Consider the following 22,522-nt stretch of genomic DNA (forward strand, 5'->3'; position numbering starts at 1 on the left):
TTCTGTGGACTGACACCATTAAAGAGGTACTTCACTGATTCATGTAAGCTTCATCCATCCACATATGCAGGTTTTTATATCAACAAATCTTCTGTAGCACCACGTTTAATAGTCACTAGGCTACAGTCTGGTAAATAAAGGTACAGGGTCATTTCCTCTAAGGAGACAAAGGAAGCCGGGCTTCCTCTGAGAAATTGGATGAGATAATCCACAGTACAAAAATAAAACAATGCAAATATTACAAAACATGACAATAAAAAGTCTATAAATCACTTGTTTTTCTAAAAAGACACTTTTCAACAGCGACAACAGTGGTTAAAGTTACACCGTGAGGCAGCGTCTCTCAAGTCAAGTCACCTTTATTCATGTCGTGCTTTATATAATACAGATTGTTTCAAAGCAGCTTCACAGGGATAAACAGGAAAATAATGATGTATTGATGCAAACAGAGTTCAGTTCTGCTGTAAAGCAGCTCTAAAAGAAAATAGCGTCATTGTTCAGCTGAGGTCAGTTCAGTGTTGATTCAGTTCTGCTCAACAACTGTAAAGATCATAAAATATGAATTGAGTCAATTCAACTATAAAGCAGCTCTGTAGAAAACGGTGATGTCATCGTCCAGCTCACTTCAGTTCTCATCAGTACAGTGTCAGTCAGTCAAATCAATAATATTATGGGACCCCAACTAAGCGTGCCAGAGGCAACAGTGGAAAGGAACTCCATCGGTGACAGAATGGAGAAAATTAACCTTGGGAAAAACCAGACTCAGTCGGGAGACCAGTTCTCCTCTGGCCAAATGAACCATGTTTCGAATAAGAGTATATTTGAAAAATTACCATGATTTTCAGGATGTCATATATTTGGTATGTCTTTCAAGCTGCATGAACTCCACAGGTTTGTGTGAAACCTGATGTTAATGTTCTCCAGCATGGTTTGAAATGATCCAAAGAGCAATGCAAGCAAGAACATCCGGCCGTCTATAAAAGAGTCTCACGATTTTGCGTCATAACCTTTCTTTGTAATGATTGTTTCAAAATTTTTAAACTTTTTAATGTAGTTCTGGTAATAAATTAGATTTCGATTTTGAACCCCACTATATGCTCGCTCCATTTTAATTTAATTGATGTGCTTGTGAAGACGTTCTTATACAAGCTGGTTCATTTTTCATATCCTATTTTGGCCATGGACAAATCAATACATTCCATATTAAATGGTATTTTTGGCCACCATTGATCCGAACTCTGCTTTCTCTCTATGATCAGGAGCTGCTTCAGTTATCCTGGCGCATACGCTATCCGGAAGGATGAAGCTGCGACTGCATTTTGTGGTGGACCCCATGGGCTGGTTCTGCATAAGCATGGTGCTGTTTGTCTGGCTCTATAACAGCTTCTTCATACCCAAACTGGTGCTGTTGCCACACTATGCGGAGGGACACATACCTGCTTCACTTGTGGTCTGTAAGTGCTCTCACCATGTTCTACTAATAACAGCCCCTATTAAGTGTTGTAATCAGTATTGTCAGGTTCAGTGCAGAATAGTTTCACTGAAATGTCATTGTTTTACAATCTGGTTTGTGCAGGTCATGAGGAAAATCTACTAATGAATCATAAAACCTGAATTCTTCTTAGATTAGAGCAGAGATGTGAGATAATGAGCTCACGTTCACCATGAGAGTAAGAGTAGCAGTACAGGTTTATGTACAACAGGTTGTTTTTTTGTTTTTTTTAACCACTTCACATCAACAGTTGAGAACTAAGTACAACCCTAACACTATGTGAACATTTCTTGAAGGAAATATTAAACAGCAAAAGAATGGTGTTAAACTTTTAAGCAAGCTTAGACTTTAAGCAGCAGTCACACTAGACAAAGGCTGGGCAACTCTGGCCCTTAAAATCCACTTTCCGGCAGAGTTTAGCTCCAACCCTGATCAAACTTGCATACCTGTAGCTTTCTAGTAATCCTGAAGATCTTGATTAGCTTGTTCAGGTATGTTTGTTCAGGGTTGGAGCTAAACATTGCAGGAAAGTGGATTTCGAGGGCCAGAGTTTGCCCACCCCTGCACTAGACTTTAAGCATGCAAAATTTCTATGGACACATCAACGGTCGTAATATGGTATCTTTTTAAAGAACTTTATTCAATATATGATGCATCCAAAATGTAAAAATATGCAATCTACTGCAACGTAAAAAGTGCATTCTTTTAATTCAGCTAAGTGGTCACGTCGTGAAACATTGATCTTCTGTTGGTCACACCTCTTCACATGATACGATTTCACAGGTCAGAGTTCACCAAACTTGAACTTTGGAAGGAACGCACTGAAATTTGCATGAGCTTGCATTTCCGGTCGTCTGCATTTGCATTCGTGTAAATTGAAGTCAATGAAACTGAAAAGTGTAGTGTTTAAAAGTTTGGGGTCGGTGAGATCCCCAAGGATGCACCAAGGATGAATTTATTTAATCAAAAATACAGTAAAATTTTAAAATATTATTACAGTTTTCAATATTATTTCAGTATTTATGTATTTTAAAATGGGATTTATTCATGTTTCATAATTTTTAGCAGCCATTCTTCGTTTTTTACTCTTTTAATATGCTGATTTTGTGCTCGAGAAACATTTCTTATGTTAAAAATGTTTGTGCTGCTCAGTATTTTTTTGTGTATTTTTTTTTTTTTTTTTCCCAATATTCCCTTTGAATAGAAAGCATTTATTTGAAACCTTTTGTAACAATGTAAAAGTTCAGCCTTATGTGTGCTATCAATAAAACCACATTTGTCTGTACATTAAGTGGTTTAGGTGAATGTATTAAATAGCTATGTAATAAATATCTCTCTACATGTCTTCTTGACATCAATTCATTTCTAGTTATAGTGACTTTTGTGATAAATGTGAAATTTCTCTTTCTTTTTGTCCAGGTTACTATCTAGCATCACTGCTGTGTGTCTCAGCATTATTCAGGGCTTCCACCGCAGACCCCGGAAAACTTGCTCAGGACCCCAAAATTCCACTCGGAGGTATGAAACAAATAATGCTCACCTATACGTTCTGTTTTTTCTATAACACAGCATAACTATACTTGTATTCTAGTACATAGTTTTGTTTCACACATGTTGATTAATAAGTGGTCTTGGAACTCTGCACCCTGGAGTTCAGAATGCATTAATCGAATATTAAAAACAAATAAAATATTGACCAGCCTTTATTATCTGAATAAATTGCTAAAGAGAAATGAACAACAGTGAGAAACAAATATAAAACATTGGTAAAACAATGCTATCTCTTAATTAAAGACGTGTCATTGGTAGAGAGCATATGCTTTCCATTCTTCATGAAGTTCTACTAACTAACCAGATGAGGGCAGTATACCTCAGTGTTCAGTGACTATACCGTCACTTATGTTAGACCATTTTTAGAATGTTACAGTTATGTGTAAATGATCTAATGAACTGTGCTCTTTGGTACGCTTTTGAATTTTATCAAAATTTTAAATAACCTTTTTTTTTGGCATTTAGGGATCTGTTGGTTTCTGTAGACACTGAGATATCAGGTGACATAGAGTATACAGTCAAACCAAAAATTATTCAGATATTTTTGAAATATTTTTACTAGTGGGTGCAGGACACTATATTTCATTTATGTAAGTGAGGATAGCAAAATAAAATAAACTGTGACATATTATACCCAAAAATTCTTCATACAGTGGACTACCAGTAAAATTGATAAAAATTTTAAACCAAAAATTATTTAGACACTTTGACCTGACCATGTTTTGTTTAAGTGTTATCTGACAAAATTAAGATTATTGTTTTCTGACACAGTTTAACTCTGAGATCTTGTCATATTTTATTACCATTTTTTAAACTATAGTGAATAAACTGTATTAATGAATGACATGTTCAAGGTGTCTGAATAAATTTTGGTTTGACTGTATGTTGAATATAGAAGTGTATGAATTGCCTCATAAAGCATTGATGAGCACTAATTTTGCTCCTATAAATAGCTGTTGTGTTTCAGTACTTAAAGTTAATTATTTATTACTGGTTACACTTTATTTTAAGGTTACATAGTTACATTGTACTTACTCAAATAAGTACTGAGTAATATTAATTAACTACATGTGCTTACTATAGAGTTATGGTTATAATAGTCACCTTAAAACAAAGTGTTACCATTACTTTGAGCTACGTTTGATAAATGCTAACTAGCTAATGGGTTAGCATGTCTGTGTTATTTAGCTGTATTACATTTGACTTTACAGAACACACCCTTTAATAATGTTCATCTGAATTGAAAATTTATTATGATGAAATGATCAATAAGTGGTTCTAAATTACATCAATTTATTATAATTGGCTGATTACGCTGTATGATATACATGACACTACAAAACTAAATGTTGTTTCTAAAGTACACTAACACCATATGGACATTTTTCTTAGTGACACCTAGAAGTAAATATCCACCTTTTTTCTGAACAAGCCTGCTGTGTTTTAAATTATGGGTGGCACTCTGATTTGGGGAACGTCCACTCAAAAAGACTGAAACAATCATTTCAGGTAATTAGGTTGCACTACAAATAATCTTTATCTGTCAGTTTGACTGAATGAGCTGTACGTTTTCTGTCATGCTCTGCTTTTATCCATCAGAAAAAATAATGTAACGCTTGGTATTTTAATGTGTTCTGTTCGTCTTAATTTTTTTTCTCCTTATTTTCTGCCATATTAATATGAAAAAGATGACAGACACTGTGACATACCTGCTTTCCCATTTTTCTTCCAAAACTCTTTGCTCACATCTCTTTCCCGTTTTTTCAAATGGCACTTTAAACTACTTTTTCACTTTTAAAATGCCTATCAGTATTTCTAAAGCTGGAAAATAACAACATTTGTCTGTCAAAATGGGAGAAAGCACTTTGAAATATCCATCAGTGGTTCAGTTAATGATGGAACATTTTTGATTAATGCAACATACACTTCCATAATATTGCTGCTGAAAGACTAATCTGAGCTTTTGAGGTTATTCATGGTCTGCTGATAGTAATTTGTTAAAACTTTTACACTTTTAAGTTTGCTTTTGATGTCCGATGGTTTAGGAGTGAGGAGAATATTGTCACCTCATTGTACCCAGTATTGCTACTTATTATTATTGCATTAATAGAGCAAACCTTTAAACAATTTTATTGGCACAGTCATTGATTGTTTACAGTTTAACAGAGGTCACTCCATAATTTGCGCAAAAGCATAATGGAGCGTAGGAAAAAGGTGGAGAGAATAATGATATATATATATATATATATATATATAAAAGGTGTGTGGGTTAGCATTGTTGTGAAAATGGCCACAATAAACACTCTGCAGCATGAGGATTTGCGCCAAGTTATATGTAGAGACAGCACAAATAACCCTTTCAAAGGTTGATTCCCCTGAAAAGTGCAAATGCTCTGTGTACTTCTGCATCCTATCAGCCCGACACGGCAGCATTGGCTAAATAAAATGTTGGGAGTTTAGGACACTTTTTGATCAGTCAGTGGCAGAAGAGTGTTCAGGAAACCTGTTTGAAAACTAGTATTATTTAAAGGTTCACTATGTAACTGTTTTTTGTTTAAAATTAACAAAATTTAAATGTCTGTACCCTGATTCACTATGGTTATGGTAAGCCGGTTTTAGGCCTGTTGGAATGGTTTTTGCGGGAAATTGCATACATACATCACTCGCTCGTGCATGTCTCGTCATATCTGTAAATAGAGAACAGTTGCTCTGGCTACTTTGACGTGTTTATGGTATGGGAGTTGTATAGGTTAGTTGTCACAACAAATGAGAAAGGTTGACATGGAGCTGTTACATCTCCAACCTCCGGGAAATCACCCTTTAAAAAACAAGCAAAACAGAGAAGAGCCTGCTGGCAAAAAGAGAACGTGACAGAGTTTGTAATAAAACCAGAATCAACGTTGGCTTTGCTTTTCAGAGATGGTGAGACCTGAGGGATTTGAAATGTTGTAAAAGAGATGGTGTTTTTATTACTCAACAGGCTAGTAAGGTATGTTATTGAACAGATACATATGTAGCTCTCTAACAGAGTTGTAAAGCATTATATATTGTGAAGGGTCATATTCATCCGCAGTCACACAGAGCCAAAGCACAACCAAAACAATGTTCTTACGCAAAATGCATGTAGTTTTGTTTTTTACTGCTAGAGGGCCTAAAGTTACAAAAGTGTACCTTTTAAGTATTTTAGCAGTTTTGCTTTTACACTCACATTCACCTTTTAAGGTGCATCACTATCACATGGATAAGGAGTTTTATCCAGATCTCTGTCATTTGTCCTGCTCTAACCTTTACCAGTCACCACAGGCTGTTAGATTTTATCAAAGGATTTGTGAGTAGTGTCAGTTTGCCGAAAGATTTATTAGACTCAGCTAGGACTCTGATACTGTAAACAGCTTGCCGCTAAGCTAGTTATCACCGAATGGCTGGTCTTAGCAAGTCATGCCTTAGATTACCTGATATCCACTTGGCTTAATGTTAAAGGCAACCTTCAGATAAGTTGTATGACTTGTCAGGGGGGCATTTGAGGTTGTATATGACAGAAAGAAAAAAAAATTAATTAGCAATTTTAGCAACATTCTATTTTGCTTGGTATTGATACAATATGTAGATGTGCTGCAAACGTGGCCACTCTTTCTTCACATCTGTCCAAGATTCTGTCACTCTGGTTATTTTATGCTGGGCAACAAACCGGACTGATGTATACAGTAGAGGAAAAATAATTCACATGAAATTTTGACCAGACATTGGTATTAGCTCAAGAAATCCACACAGAAGAAATCATAATATTACATTCCATAAAGCAAGTTGTATTTAATAATGTGGAATGACATAGTGAAAAAAGTATTGAACACATTAAGAAAAACCAGTACAGCAAAGCAGCAGCTGATTTCACTAAATAGTTCTACCTCCTACCTGTGCAAATTAGAATCAGCTGTGTTAGTGCATGTTGATAGGTTAGAAAACAGCTTACCCATCTCTGAATGCAATTATACAAACATCTCATGATGGGTAGAGGCAAACATCTCTCGCAAGACCTTCGCAACAAGATTGTTACGCTACATAACGGCACTGGTTACTGACAGATTTCACAACTCTTACAAGTTCCTGTAAGCACCATTGGGGCCATTTATCTGCAAGTGGAAGGGATATCACTCCACCATCAACCGGCCATGCACAGGAGCTTCTCGCAAGATTTCTGATCAGGGTCAGAACTAAGGTTAATCAGAAGAGTCGCCCAGGAGCCAAGGGCCACTCGGAAAGAGCTCCAGATAGACTTGGAGGCAGCAGGTACAGTTGTCACAGAGAAAACAATAGGCAGTGCACTCCACCGCCACGGCCTCAATGCACACTCACCCCGGAAGTCTCCATTATTCTAGAAGAGGCATGTTGAAGCTCGTTTGAAGTTTGCTACATAACATTTAGAAAAGCCTGTGAAATACTGGGAGAATGTAGTCTGGTCAGATGCAACAAAAATCAAACTTTTTGGCAATAATACCACACGCCATGTTCGGAGGAGAAATGGCTCTGCATATGACGCTAAAATGCCAACAGTGAAGTTTGGAGGTGGAAGCATCATGTTATGGAGGCTGTTTCTCTTCTCATGGTATTGGCAGAATCCATATTATTGAAGGGAAGATGAATGGAGCCATGTACTAGGAAATTCTCGAGACGAATCCGTTGCCATCCACCAGGATGATGAGGCGCGAGTGGACCTTCCAGCAGGACAATTAAATACAGTTAGCATGTTCAATACTTCTTTCCTGTGTCAACTTTTTTTATGGATTGTAATATTATGATTTCTTTATCTGTGTGGATTTGTTGAGTAGATTTCTTCATGTGAATTGCTGAACTTGGAACTGTTTAATAAAAAAAAAAAAAAAAAAGGTTGACTTGTTGAATAATAATTTCCCCCATTGTATCTTAAGTGGTTAAGTGGATTGAAATAAACTCTAATGTTCTGAAATATACATTCAGTGTTATTAGCCCACTAATGATATCTGCTAACTTATTAGTCATTTATGTAATTATTTGACCCCTATTTTTGCCATGCCACATATCTTATTCCTGTAAGGACATTTTTGTCCCCACATTAAACATTTAGGGGCATTTTGCCCCTGTTAATTTCTGACCATTACTTTCATGACGTCATAGTGATTTTTGGAAAAGATTTCATTAGATTTTAAAGTGTATAGTCACAAATTACATCATAGAGATTTTGGAACATATACAGTCTCTGTTGTGATCTTAATGATTGTATAGTCCAAAGTCCAAATAATTTTGCCTTTCACCAGGCTATGATTTCATAATGTATAGCCCCTACAAGGCATAATAACAGTACAATATATAGACTCCAATGAAATCATAACATTATTGGGATAGGCTCCAATGAAGCCAGAATAGTTTCAAAATGTCATGTCCTCTAAAGACATAATGTCTTCATGAAATAAGTTTGGTGTTAAAAATATAAAACAATAAATTTAATGTTTTTGTTGTAATGTTCAGTGTCCTTCCCTTGTACATCTCTCTTTTTCTTTGTCTGTCTTTTCTTTTTTTTTGTAATTATTCAAATTACTCAGTGAAGTTGTTTTCCTGCATATCCATACACCAAATAAGAGAAAATAAAAATTCTTTCTGAATACCACTAGATGGCAATGAAGACCCTTTTTTTCTCCCCCCTAAAGTTAGAGTTACAGTTCGTTTTTGTACGGGTTTCAATGCTGAAAATGAGTTTAAGTTTTAGTTGTTTTGTTTTAAGTTTTGTTTGCCTTGTCATTTCAGATAGAGACAACTGGGAGATGTGCAATAAATGCAACATGATGAGGCCAAAGAGGTCACACCACTGCAGCCGCTGCGGCCACTGTGTCCGTCGCATGGACCACCACTGTCCCTGGTAAAGCTTTAACAAGAAATAAAAATAATAAAGTCAATACACTACTAACAGCTTTTGTTTGAAACCCAGCAGTCTTTTAAAAAAGTTCTGTATCTATATCTTGTCCATGTATCTTGTGCATAAATTGTATAATAAATTAGTTATTAACTGTTTAACAGTGACAAAAAAAAGAGGTAATTTTATACAGGTGCTCTAAGGCTTGTTATGTCTATGTGAGACGTGCTGAGATCTTTACGATGGTTTAGGATCCAAACTGAAATCTGGCATGTTGACCTGAGGTCACAGTATAACCTTAAAGGACCCTGTACTCCAGACGGCTTTACATTCCTGGTGGGTTTTGTATGGAGGAAGTTTAATGAAGTCTCTGTAGAGAGGTAAAACAGAGGGAGAGGCGATATCGAGTGACCAGAGAAGCCAGTGTTAAGTCCAGCCCTACAGTACAGCTGAAGAAGGCTGCTGTCTGTCTGGACTCAGCAAATCGTGACTCCCTGTCATCGCCTGTAATGGCCGAGGGAAGAGGAAAAAAAAAACGTGGCCATATCGTTTTCCGTCTTCGTTTGACTAACAGTTCAACCTTGCCTGCTCTCCCCTCTCTTTTGGCCTTCTCCGCCCGCTTTCTCAACTCTTTTCTCTCATGTTCCTTATTCTGGTGCTTCTTCATGTGGCGTGACTTGCCTTAAAATGCAAGAGAATAACATTAATATCATGCAGAGACAGCAGCCTAAAACACACATTGATGGCTGTATGATTTCCTTATTAATGCTGCATTTACACATTTATGCCAAATCAGTGTTTTTCAGATTTGAATCATTTATTTAATTAGTCTTTATTAATTGATCATTACTAGGTTATTAGGGTGGAACGGTGCTAAAGGTACACCTTAAGGAAAATCCACTTTTTACTTGTATAGTGTATATTTTGAAAATGTATTGAAAATTGACCATGCAACACATCAAAACAATCATTTCAACAAAGTTTGTACCATATTCTGTTCTGATAAATAAAGTTAATTCACTTTTATTTAATAAATACACTCATTAAAATGTGGTCATTTTAAAAATACAGAAAAATGTAATATAAATATTTTATTATATGATATGATTAATATTTTTATTATATGATTTGATACATATTTTTAAATGTGATGGTTTCATAAAGAATATAATGATTATCTCTAAGGTGGACATCCAACTTAATAAATTATATTAACCATTTTAATCTAACACTTACATGTCAGACAGTTATTTATTATCAAATCATTTATTCAAGTCAATTCACATTTATTTGTATAGCGCTTTTCACAATACATATAGTTTCAAAGCAGCTTTACGTAAAGTGTATGTTTTTACATTATAATTAAGAAGAGTCTGTTATCAGGTGACTGTCAAAGTCTAAATGTACAGTTCTAAGACAATACAGATCATGCTGTTATCTAATTATTGTTCCTTTAGCCCCAACAGCAGGGGTGCTTTTCACCCCAAATACCATTTACTTTTACAAATTACAAATACTTTTCAAAAACTTCAAAATTAATTATATCTCCATTATGTTGTTTTTACACTTTTAAAAACATCCGTCAATGACCCATATATATGTGTGTGTGTGTGTGTGTGTGTGCATGTATGTGTGGTTTAGATTGTGTCAACAATCAGCCAAATTTCCAGGTGTGTAGTGAAACACGGATGTTTAGAAAACTGCTGCAGCTGTGTATTTTTTATGCCTATTAGAGTATAATGCCGTTTAGTTTAACATGTTAATATCAAACGGTATTAAAAGCAAAGTCGGTAGCAAGCCTCTAGGATTTGGAATAGCTTTTTGGTATTAAAATGACACATTAATTTGCACTTTCTCTCTGTCTCTCTCCGTCCCTACTGCTGTCTCTCTCTGCAGGATTAATAACTGTGTTGGGGAGGATAACCACTGGCTCTTTTTGCAGCTGTGTTTTTACACTCAGGTTCTGAGTCTTTACACTCTGGTGCTGGACTTCTGCCAGTACTACTACTTCCAGCCCCTGTCCTCGGTGGACCGGGTAAGACCATCTTACATTTACACACCTACATTTATACTGTCCCAAGTGCTTTGAGTCACTGTAAGGGTTTAAATCATTGAATAACTATTTTAGAGCACCCTTGTAAGTCATGTGGTTGGACCTTATAATTTCCCTCCAATTCAGTGTTCACATTGTTTTAGGCAAACACAGTACATATGGGCTGTAATTAGTGTTGGGTAAGTTACTCTAAAAAATTAATTAATTACTGGCTACTAATTACATCTTCAACAGTGTAATTAGATTACTGTACTAATTACTTTCTCTAAACAGTATTGCATTACTTATTACTAATTACTTAAGGATTGACATTAAACTGATCTTTTAAGTTTTTTTCAAATAAATAATATAAAATTGGATAAATTATTCTTGAACTGACCAAAGACTTTAAGTTAGTTAGTTAGTTAGTTAGTTAGGTCTTTATTGTTATTGCATATGTTTATACATTAAAGAGAGTAGGTTACATTTAAAAACATACATTTTAACATTAGACATTACATTTTTATGTTAAATCCGCTATTGTTTTATATAGAATTGTTCTACAGTCTAATACAGTATTTAATCTGTATTTAATTACATCAGAAATACAAAAAAATTAAGAGTAATCCCTTACTTTACTTTTTTTTTTTTTTTAGTGGAAAAGTAATTAAATTACAACAATTAATTACTTAGTAATGTATTACACCCAACACTGGCCATAATACGATAAAACTACTGAAATTCCATTAACAAGCAATACAATTTTTTTTACTTTGCAAGTTATGGCACTTGATTGTAAACATGTTACATGATATATATGCCTATTTGTCATAAATGTTTTGAATTCTTTTGACTGATTAAATAATGAATCGAATTAAAAATTGTGGTTGATTATGCAGAAATATTAAATGTAGTATGCTAGTTTCTATTTAGCTAACTTTATTATTCTGTGGTTTAGTAGAATCTTCTCAATGGAAGCAGATGATTAGCACTGGATTTTCACCTCTTAACTGAGATTAGGGACCTGCAGGTGGCATCAGCATTACTGTTAAGTACTGAATAAGCTTTGAATGAGAGAAACTGAATTTAACACCAGTTGTATTTGCATGCGGTGATCATTTGTACTGGTCTTATGTCATATTACTTCACCCAAAACACACCTGCAAACAGCAGTTTCCCAGAGTTTGAGTCTTTCTTGTTTTATTGCATATTTTATTGCTGCTTTTTATTGCTGTTTTCAAATAGTGTTATTTGCTCTGTAATATTTTTACGTTGACTGATCAAAAAATCCTGATAAGAAATTCTTGATGATTACATAGTTGTTACACAGTTGTAAATATAAAACAATTTCTTAAAGAATAAGAAGAAAAAAAACAAACTATAAAACTAAGAGGCTGTGTGATCTTTATCTACTCACAGTAACAGCAGATGGAAATAAGACCTTCAGGATAAAGTCTGGATTTGATTTTGATTTTGTAAATATCAATGGTTTTGACCAAAAGACAGCTGTGAAACCTTGTGAAAGAGGAATACTTTTAAGATTAACCTCTTCTTGCTGTCAAGATAATGTTAGTATTTTAAGGATGCAAATTAGTATTTCTTTTTTACCTAGTACACATTTAGTTTTTTGGTCTGCTCTTATTTTTTAAAGTTATGGTCTGAGGATTGGTGGCTTTAGGGGTAGTGAGTTATAATGCAATTTCAAAAATCAAAATGAAATCTGTTGAAATCAAATGAAATTATACAGTTGTGTTAAGAACATAGTGATCATCTCTTATAAATTTTAGAGTGGAAATGTTGCTATTTTAAAAACTAATGGCAGGTGAAGTTGTGGGACTTGCTTCAATGTCTCAAGGAATCAGGAATATAATGGTGTATTTTCTGTCAGAGCATTTAAATTCACAGGAGCACTATCATTCCAACTTGAATGCAGCTGAACAGCTGAGCCATCATGGCAACGGTAGACCGCCTGTAAATAAAAGCCCATAACGCTCAATTTCCTGTTTTTGTTTATTCTGTGGAGCATTGTGTGTGAGTAAACAGACACAGCTGAGAAGCGAGAGATGCTGTATGGGCACAGAATAGGCTGTATGGAAGAGATAGTGACGTTACCTCCCAGAAAAGCTTAATTTTCCCATAAGATGCAAAATATTGTGGATTTTGTGTATTTGTGTGTTTGCTGTAATAGTCACAGAAAAGCCTTCAGCGAAAGAAAACAAGCAGTGTGTCACATCACTTCCATAATGGCCCTTAGTGCAAAAATCCTCCTTGTGTATGTGTAGCATAAAGAGAATAGTCTGATTTGTCAATGAGAATTTATAGCATGTGTGTAACATGTTTGTCTTTCTCAGGCGGAGTTTGCAGTTCGTCATGAGTTGGCTCTTCTACGTGGGTCCTGTTTCATGGGGCTGATAATGTTTGGTGGAATGAGCAGCCTTTTCTACACACAAGTCAAAGGAATCCTCACAGTGAGTAAATAAATTTGATTGTGCAGGTTTAACTGACTTGGTCATTGAGATTATTTGTGCTTGCAAGGCAGGACTGTGGTGAGATTTCATCATCTTGTGTGGATTTTCTACTCCACTCGAACCACTTAACTAACAGACTCTATTCATGCTTTTTTGTAGATAATATTAGTCTTAGGTTTTCTGTCTTTTTTAAAATCAGTTTAACAAAATTAAGATTGATAGAATGTTCTAGTAGTGGAAATCTTTTCAATTTAACTGAGTGACTCGCATTAACCAAAAGAGTTGTTCAGATTCGTTCACTGATTCATTCAGTGATGTTACATATTTATGCCAGCCAGTAGCTGGCGACAAATGAGCATCTTTTATATGTCATGAGTCATTGCAACAAGTCTCATTAAAGGATTAGTTCACTTTAAAATGAAAATTATCCCAGGCTTTACTCACCCTCAAGCCATCCTAGGTGTAAATGGCTTTCTTCTTTCTGATGAACACAGTTGGAGTTATATTAATAAATATCCTGACGCATCCAAGCTTTATAATGGCAGTGAACGGGAGTATGAAGCTGAAGTAAGTGCATCCATCCATCATAAACTTTCTCCATACGGATCCAGGGCATTAATAAAGGCCTTCTGAAGCAAAGCAATGCGTTTGTCTAAGAAAAATATCCATATTTAACAAGTTATAAAGTAAAATATCTAGCTTCTGCCAGACCGCCTTCCGTATTCAACTTATGAAGAAAGTGTAACACCACTCGCAGTTCAGAATGCTTACACTATGCCCTACGGCTTCCTTATTCAACTTACGAAAAAGCAGCACGTTTCACAGGACGAATGATTTGCCCTCTCTCCTTCAGTTTTAAGTTGCTTTTTTTGCATAACCAAAATTTTTACATTCATATTGCCAAAGCATTTGCAGTATTGCAAAAGTCACTCATTAGCCGAACTTAGCTAATGCGAATGAGATTCAGCGAAGTAGTCTTTCGAAGCCTTGAAAGTACTCGCATTTCCTTCAAGAAATGCAAATCTAGTTATATGATGCATGCTGGTCCTCTGAAACATGTTTGTAAGTATGTTATGTATATTACACTCTAATTTGCATAAAATATTGCTGCTTTTATGACTTTTTCCTCCACCTTTTTTTAAAGTGCCCCTATTATGCTTTTTTGAATCTTACCTTTCATGCTGTGTGTAATATAGCTGTCTATTGTCTTACAGCTTTCTATTAAACACTAACTCGCACAAAGGCTCAGTTAAAACCAGGGGTGTGGGAACTGGGAACTATATGAAAAGTGCGGGAGACTAACAGCGCTTTTCCACTGCGTGGTACTACTCGGCTCGGTACGGCACAGTTCGGAGCGCTTTACTTTTGGTTTGCTTTTCCACTGCAGTTTACTACTGCTTCAAAGTGGGTGGGATTATAGACTGATCGTATAGTTGTGCTGCCTCTACTGCCGTGGATCTGCTCCTCTGCTAACAACGAGTCTGCACCTTGTCTACTGACCACGATACACAATGTAAACCCAAATAAGTTGGGCTAACTCTAAAAATTTGAGGTAATCAGTTACATCTATTTTTTTGAGTTATGATGTTCCCAATTTTAAGTAAGCAGAACTATCAAGTTTTAAGTTTGTAGTACTCATGCATGTTAATTGCTCCTACCTTAAATTACTGAGTTAGCTAACTGATACATTTTGAAAGCAATTAACATAAAATATTTAGTTAATTAACTTTTTTATTTTGAGTTCTTGCAAATCAAATGAGTTATTTACTTCACTGTAAACCCTGAGAAAATACAGAAAATGTTAACAATAGCATGGTGTAGCACTTACTGAATGAGTACAGCAACTTAAAACATGTAACTTACCTGCTCTCAATCCAAACCGCATGCGGTACTTGTCACCATGATGGTAACTCTCCAAAAACTCACATTAACAGAAACTTTTCTAAATTAGCATAACAAAACATTAATCACTACTAAATCTCTCTTACCATTAATCTTGCACAAAAAAACATTATATAACACTTAATTTTAGCATTTACTCTCCCTTTTGAGTGCCATGGGCAAAGCATGCTGGGAAATAAAAAATCCCAGCCCAGTTTCAGTTAAACTTAAGTTAGTCTAAATTAAAAGAAATGAGCTCATACAACTCAAAACAATGAAACAGTTCAATTTACTTGAAATATGTCAGTGCTGTGAACTCAAAAGAAAAAGAAAGTTCTAAATACTCATAGCAGTTAATTTAACTGAACTAATTTGTTCAATTTAAGTTTGTCCTACTCAAACCAATTAAGTATTTTGAGCGTTCGGGTTTACAGTGCAGCCATTTCTTTTTTCAAGTTGTGTGCGATGGTCGTAATCAAGTCGTTTTGCGAAGTGCAGTGGCTGTTACTGACTATTTAAATCTAGCGGGTTTGGTGTCTCGTGTTTCAAATCCAATGACGCTGGTAGTGACGATTCTGTCTGACCAATCAGTACGGCACGCTTGGAACCTCAACCGAGGTGGTACTATTTAAGGGAGCCGTACCGTTCCGTTCCGTACCATACCATACCATGCAGTGGAAAAGCACCATAAAAGTTGCTTAAATGTAAAAAGTTTTTCTCCATTTAACAACATTAACTTAACAGTAGTGAAAAACGACTTCCCTTTTTGACTACGTTTTCCTTCAGGTAGATTGCATGTTTTCTTGTGTGGCTGGATGTTGGGCTCATGAACACTTATCAAGTTGTCTCCATTCGCCCAAACTGATTTGCTGAAATCAAAACAATGACAGTGAATGGGAATTGCCACTAGCACGTGTCTCGCTCGCTGTGAAGCAGTAGCAACCAGCCTGCAGAGGATTCTGCTTGGTCTTAAAGCATTCCACAAAGAGATATGTTTGCAAACAATTATAATTAATTGTCACTTTAGAGTTTGGCATGCATATGGTCCCTCATATTCTGATACGCAAAATCCTTTTAAAAATTGGTAATACCCTACAAAACACTACTGAGTCCTTCATTCTCTTCTTCTACTTCTGTTATGTCCTCCATCCTTTCTCTGTTGATTAGGCCTGAAACATGGCTGTGATTGGGGCAAGCAGGATAATCACGTTTGACTCTGATCCTTTAATTGATGACTTCATGTGATGCAAAAGAGGATTAGTAGTGACCTAGTTAAATTAGGCAAAAAAGTGCAGCCCTTTAAAAAGAATACACCTCCCCTTAATCTTATTCTCTGGTTTCTAGTCATGATCAATTGACCCCCACACGTCCACCATATGCTGTGGAAGTGAGTCAAAGAACACATCCCACTTCACATCCTATCCTCTGTCGTTTGAGTGCAAGTGTCTTCTGTATTCTCATTACAAATTTCCAACCATTACATTTGTTGTGGGTCTTTGTACCCAACACTAACCTCTCTCCAAACCCTCCAAACTTCCACCATTCTTTTAGACGTCCTTTGACGCTAACCCATTCCTGCAGGATACTTCCTTTTGACAGTACTAATCTAACCTGTGTTGCTAAAAGCCCATGTTAAGCTGTCTTATCTTGTGTCCTGTACTGCCCTTAAGCCGTCTCGTTATCCAAAGGCCAGGAAAGTCCTGATGCTTTAACACACAAGCTACTCTTTCACCCTGCTATCCCATGTTGTGATGTCTTGGAAGATTTAGCGGCTGACAGGGTGGTTAGTGCATAGCCTCGTGCCAGTCATAGCAACTGTGGAAGTAGACTTAGCCATTGATCCCTGCAAAGATCTCTTCCTCACGCATGCTCTCTGAGGGCAGCTCAATTCAGCCTGAAGTGCAGCCAGGTCGGATTGGCATGAGGCTGGCTGCTCCGGGCCAAGAGTGTGTCCTCTAGTGGTTCACAATGTGAATCTGACTTCATTTCTAATGCAGAGTCATCGACTTCAACAATTCAAGTCGGACTTCTTACATAACCTCGAATGGTTTTAGGAATGGAGTCCTTTTTTATTTGTCTTGTGGATCGCACACAAAGCACAGATTGTTCTAGAAAGCCACTGTCAATCACACGTCCACCATTTTTCACACATACAGGCTCTTCAGTCTCGCCTCTGTTAATCCTACCTTATTTACATATTCAGTCTGTTTTTTTTTTTTCTCTCTTTGCCGCGTCTCTTCACCTGGCAAGCAGGGGGGATTTTAGCATCCCTATGCATGCGGTCCCATTGTCCGCAGGCAGATGCCCTTTTGCCCCTGTGCCAACTTGGCAAGGTGAGGAGGGCACCAAGGGAGTGTTGCTGCTGTCAGCTTCACTGTCTCTCTTTTGTCTCAGTGTATGCTGTAGAGGTTTTCACTCCCAGCGTGGGAAAGATCAAAAACCGATCCAATTCACCCCCTTGCATCCACTGGCTCGCTGTCATAAATCATTTTATGAATTGTCATTGTATTGTCTCTTACATTTATAAGAAATAACTTGTTCATAGTTCATTGCTGATACCAAGCATTATCTTTCATGTTTTCCACAACAGGACACAACGACCATAGAGAAGATGTCGCACTTATTGGAAGACATGTAAGTATTGAAACTTGCAGAATCATTTAAGTCATTTAACAATAATGTAATGCCATCTACACCCTCATTACATGTAAACATGGAGATCGGGGCTACTTGTTACCAGTGTTGGGAGTAAAGCATTACAAGTAACTTGAGTTACGTAATCAGATTACTTTTTAAGTAACTAGTAAAGTAACGCATTACTTTTTCAATTTACAACAAAATATCTAAGTTACTTTTTCAAATAAGTAACGCAAGTTACTTATTGTAGTTCTAGACTAAATGTGAACATGCATTTACTCATCTCACTTGCACGAAAACTTTCAGTATTCCTCAAAATGAATAAAAACAGTGAAATGCAATCTCAGAATTTTACGCAAACCTGTAATAATTAACTATATTAAATTACACAAATATACTTTATGTATTTAATCTCACTTTATTAACCAATGTCTTTGCTGCTGACCTTCAGTGATCTAATTCAACCATACGAATAAGCAAAAATTGCTTTAGAATAGATTTAAAAAAATAAGAGTGTTGAACTTCCTTCTCCTCTATCCTATTCTTCTTTAATCCAGAATGGCAGCACAGCTGAAAGGTTTGTTTGAGCTGCGCCCTCTACTGTACAGGCGTAAATATGCATTTCCTTAAGCCTGAGACTTATTCATTTAACTTCTGGTGTGAAAGGGCCTTAACATTTGCCAAAAATATAACTTTTTTTTTTTTTTTGTTATTATTAAAAAACAAACAAGCATGCAAGCCCAGCCCAGGTGAGAAGAAGTACCGCAAAAGTAATGTAACATAAAAAGTAACTAGGTAACACAATTAGTTACTTTTTTTTAGGGAATAACACAATATTGTAATGCATTACTTTTAAAAGTAACTTTCCCCAACACTGCTTGTTACAGCTCAACTGTAAGGTTTTGAGTTTTGAGATTGGGGTCAGTAAGATTTTTTAAATACTTTTATTCAGCAAGGAAGCATCACATTTAGCAAAATTGTCAGTATAAAGAAATATATTATAATGTTACAAAAGATTTCTATTTCAAATAAATGCTTTTCTTCAAAAATAAAGAAAAAGTAGTAAAGTAGTACAAATATTCTTTGAGCATCAGCATGTTAGAATGATATCTGAAGGATCATGTGACACTAAAGATTAGAGTAATAGCTGCAAAAATAGAAAAGTGTTATTTTAAATTGTAATCTTCCAATCAACTAAATGTTGTCTTGGTGATCTTAAGAGAATTTGTTCAAAAACATTTAAAAAATCTTACTGACCCTTAACTTTTGAACAGTACACTTGGTTCAAAAAGAAAATTTAGAATTTGGTTTGATATTTGTACTTTTCTGTTTTTCTTCTGTTGTTCTTAATTTTGTATTTCATACTTGTTTTACTGTTTAAATTTAACTGAAAAACCTCTAATAGGCCATTTAATAGCAGGTTCCATAATGTACTGTGCACAATGGGTCAATTTGTGTTCAATAAATCATATCTTTCTTCCAGAATACCATAACTTTGTTTAATAGCTTTTTTAGTCAAGATGTTTATGGTACGTGTCTATACAGAAGTTCATTTTCAAAAAGTAAACCTACAATGAGAAATATTCACTTGAGTAAAATGTGATAACTAGCCCCAGTCTCTCCTAAAGCTCTTAGCTTCTCTCTATAGTTCATATTGTCATATTATTTCACATGAACTTATGATGCGTACTCTAATTTATTCCATTCTCCCAGTGGACCACAACGGTCATGGCAGCAAGCAATGGCTGAGGTGTTTGGCACTCGCTGGAAGATCCTGTGGTTCCTGCCGTTCAGGAGCAGACAGCCTCTAAGGCTCAACCTGACCTCCCGCGCTCATGTGTAGACAGACAGACAGAGACACACACACATCTCTCCAGTGGGGAAGGTTACCCTCCGACCCCAGCCTCCCCCCCCCAACCCTGTCTTCAGCAAAACCCTCTCTACAATAGCTTGGTATCTCTACAGGATTAAACTTTTTCAGGTTCTACATTACAATTGAAAATAATCTGACATATCTATTCATCTAGAATTAAGTTGAAGTTGAAAATAACAGTGTCAAATATGTAGTCTTTTTCTGTTTTGACTGGGTCAGGATTTCAGGGTTACCGAAACAGGATTACAAGGGAATAGTTGATTGTGAGGTTTTGTTGTCTCCAGGGTAACCCTTATTTGTTGAGACCTCGGCCCAGTCCTCTCCCCATTTCTGGATCACGTTAGTGGTTGTCATGCGAGTAGGGACGCGAGTGGGTGGAAATTGTCTGGTTTTATGGCACTGAGGGTTGATGGCTCTCGAGGTGAGTCATGACCTCTGGCATGGGTGAAAGACACTGCTGAAGTCTAAAAACAATGCTCGCATACACACACGTACACAAACACCATTTACGATACCTTTCACTATCATGCACATAATTACGCATACCTCACCAAGCAATGCTAATGCCTCTACTGAGCGTTTGACTACTATAACTGTATTTGATTACTTTTTTTTTTATTTCATTATGTTTTTGTGCCTTTTAAAATCCATATGTTTTTAAATCATTTGTGTCTTATTATTACACATTTATTTTTATATCAAGTCACACATTGAAAACCTTGATCATGTTTTTTAAGGAGCTATTAAACTAATGTTAATAATAATAATAATAATACTCAATGATGTAAGTTTCATATTTAAAAATTATATTTTAAATGTGACACATGAAAAAAAGAAAATGTTCTAAATTATGTTCACTTATGTGAAGACGTAATTCACTAAAAGGATTAAACATGATTTATGCTGTTAATTATTTTGCCCAGATTTTACTAAAGGTTATTGCACAACACTATAAATGCTTAGCTTATCATTAAATTACCTTATAACATTTGCATATGTTCCAAATCAACCCCTAAATCTAGTAGCAAATCAACAATTGTCTGAAGTGCCTCTAAACATGCAGTTCTAATAAAATAACTTACTATCCGTTATTATCCGCACAAATACACTACTGTGACTTTTGTGGTTTTACATTAGATTTACTTCACACATTTTCCTGAAAACACAGTAATGATCCACAAGTACATTTGGGTTTATATTAAACACATTTATACTGACAAGCCATTCTAGATTAAACAATGAAACAATATTTTTCATCAAATGGTTAATTGTGCAATGTTAATTGTGGGTTTTATCCACTAGGCCTGAGTGAATGTAATCGGTTAAAGCTTGGTCTTTATTATTTTGCAATAGACACATTTTTCTTGTCATAGTAGCTCTGATGGTGATCTGGTAGCTCTTTCTAGCCTAAATCTAGCTCTAGTTGAGATCCCATTTGAAAAGTTATAGAGATTGAGAATATGAATTTAATTCAAAATGAGCTAAAATGTGCTATCATAACCTGATTTGTCAACTGAAGAGAATCTCTTTTAATTTATTTTGTCTTGCATTACTCTCCACCCGAATAATGTTATAAAATAGCTTTGTTTTGTGTAACAGCATTTAGAAGCTGACAACATTCACTTAATACTGAAGAGGTACATACTTGAATATGTATTGGGAATATCATGCCATTAACTTTTTATTTATCTTTTTGGTGTTTTTTTTTTTCGGTACATTTTGTGTCTTGTGATTTTACGGTAGGGGGTTATTAAATACTGCTGAGTTTTTTCTGTGGTTATTTTAGAATTAGAATTAGAATTTTATTTAGGTTTTTTTTTTTTTTTTTTTTTTTTTTTTTGCTGTTAAGCCAATGATGTGAAGTGTGTAAATCTTTTCATCACCACCCAACTGTTGTAATGGGGGAAGATATAGTGCAGTTATTGGATTGATTCCGTTACTTGATTCATGAAACATTTATTTAATATGTTTAACATTACAGAACAACTGTAATATATTAACATCATATCAATTAAGAGAGCTTATAAAAGAGCAGTACTCACTGTAGCTTTATGTTGATAGGCTGTGTGTGTGTGTGTGTGTGTGTGTGTGTGTCCCCATTGTGAAGCAATAAGACCTGCTAGAATTTACTCACTATTATAGCAGATATTACTATTGTGCGTGCAGGTAGTTCACTGAACATTAGTTTATTTGAATATACTCTTCATAAATATTATAATATAAGAAACCACTAATCGTTGTCCTGTTGAGGATGACGACCATATTCAGGTTTATGATTGAATTATATCAGTTATGGTGTTTCTGTTTATCTGCTTCATTTTTGGTGTCAGTCACAATGTTTATTTTGTATGGGGCATGGGAGTTTGAAGCATATCAGATTATTTATGAAGGCATTTTTTAAATAAATGGTGTCCTTTTGCTGGATGTGCAGTTATTTTGGTTTGTGCTTTTTATCATATAAAAGTAAAACACTTTTCACACTGAACTTTATTCAATTTGTCCACTAACATTGTCTAACAGTGTAAATACATGAATCACAGAAGACATATGTCATTTGTATATAATGAACAAATATGTTTTGTGTTTGATACCACTTGAAACTTTTTTTTTTTTGGAATAAAATTGCATATTCCTTTGTCTTAATAGCTAACAAACACACAAATAATATTAGTTAAAAGTCACTGTAGTTACTTTTTTTCCACAT

At 35.5% G+C, this 22,522-nt stretch overlaps 1 protein-coding gene across 4 annotated transcripts in view; it reads left to right on the forward strand.

The window, feature by feature from the left end:
• The window catches only part of zdhhc21 (zinc finger DHHC-type palmitoyltransferase 21), a 23,183-nt gene extending 941 nt beyond the window's left edge, over nucleotides 1-22,242 (forward strand). For 2 of the 4 annotated variants that reach the window (XM_051899591.1, XM_051899593.1), the window contains exons 2-9: nucleotides 1-43; nucleotides 1,260-1,454; nucleotides 2,912-3,010; nucleotides 8,822-8,933; nucleotides 10,824-10,962; nucleotides 13,311-13,427; nucleotides 17,899-17,942; nucleotides 19,659-22,242. The exon at nucleotides 1-43 is cut by the window's left edge. In XM_051899591.1, coding sequence (XP_051755551.1) covers nucleotides 1,301-1,454; nucleotides 2,912-3,010; nucleotides 8,822-8,933; nucleotides 10,824-10,962; nucleotides 13,311-13,427; nucleotides 17,899-17,942; nucleotides 19,659-19,788 — 795 coding nt within the window. In that variant the 5' untranslated portion in view covers nucleotides 1-43; nucleotides 1,260-1,300 and the 3' untranslated portion in view covers nucleotides 19,789-22,242. The remainder of the gene's footprint in view (nucleotides 44-1,259; nucleotides 1,455-2,911; nucleotides 3,011-8,821; nucleotides 8,934-10,823; nucleotides 10,963-13,310; nucleotides 13,428-17,898; nucleotides 17,943-19,658) is intronic. The other 2 variants (XM_051899590.1, XM_051899592.1) reach the window with 1 other exon arrangement.
• The last annotated feature ends 280 nt before the right edge of the window (nucleotides 22,243-22,522 follow it).

Source organism: Ctenopharyngodon idella, chromosome 7 (genome assembly GCF_019924925.1).
Source record: "Ctenopharyngodon idella isolate HZGC_01 chromosome 7, HZGC01, whole genome shotgun sequence".
Lineage (NCBI taxonomy): Eukaryota > Metazoa > Chordata > Actinopteri > Cypriniformes > Xenocyprididae > Ctenopharyngodon > Ctenopharyngodon idella.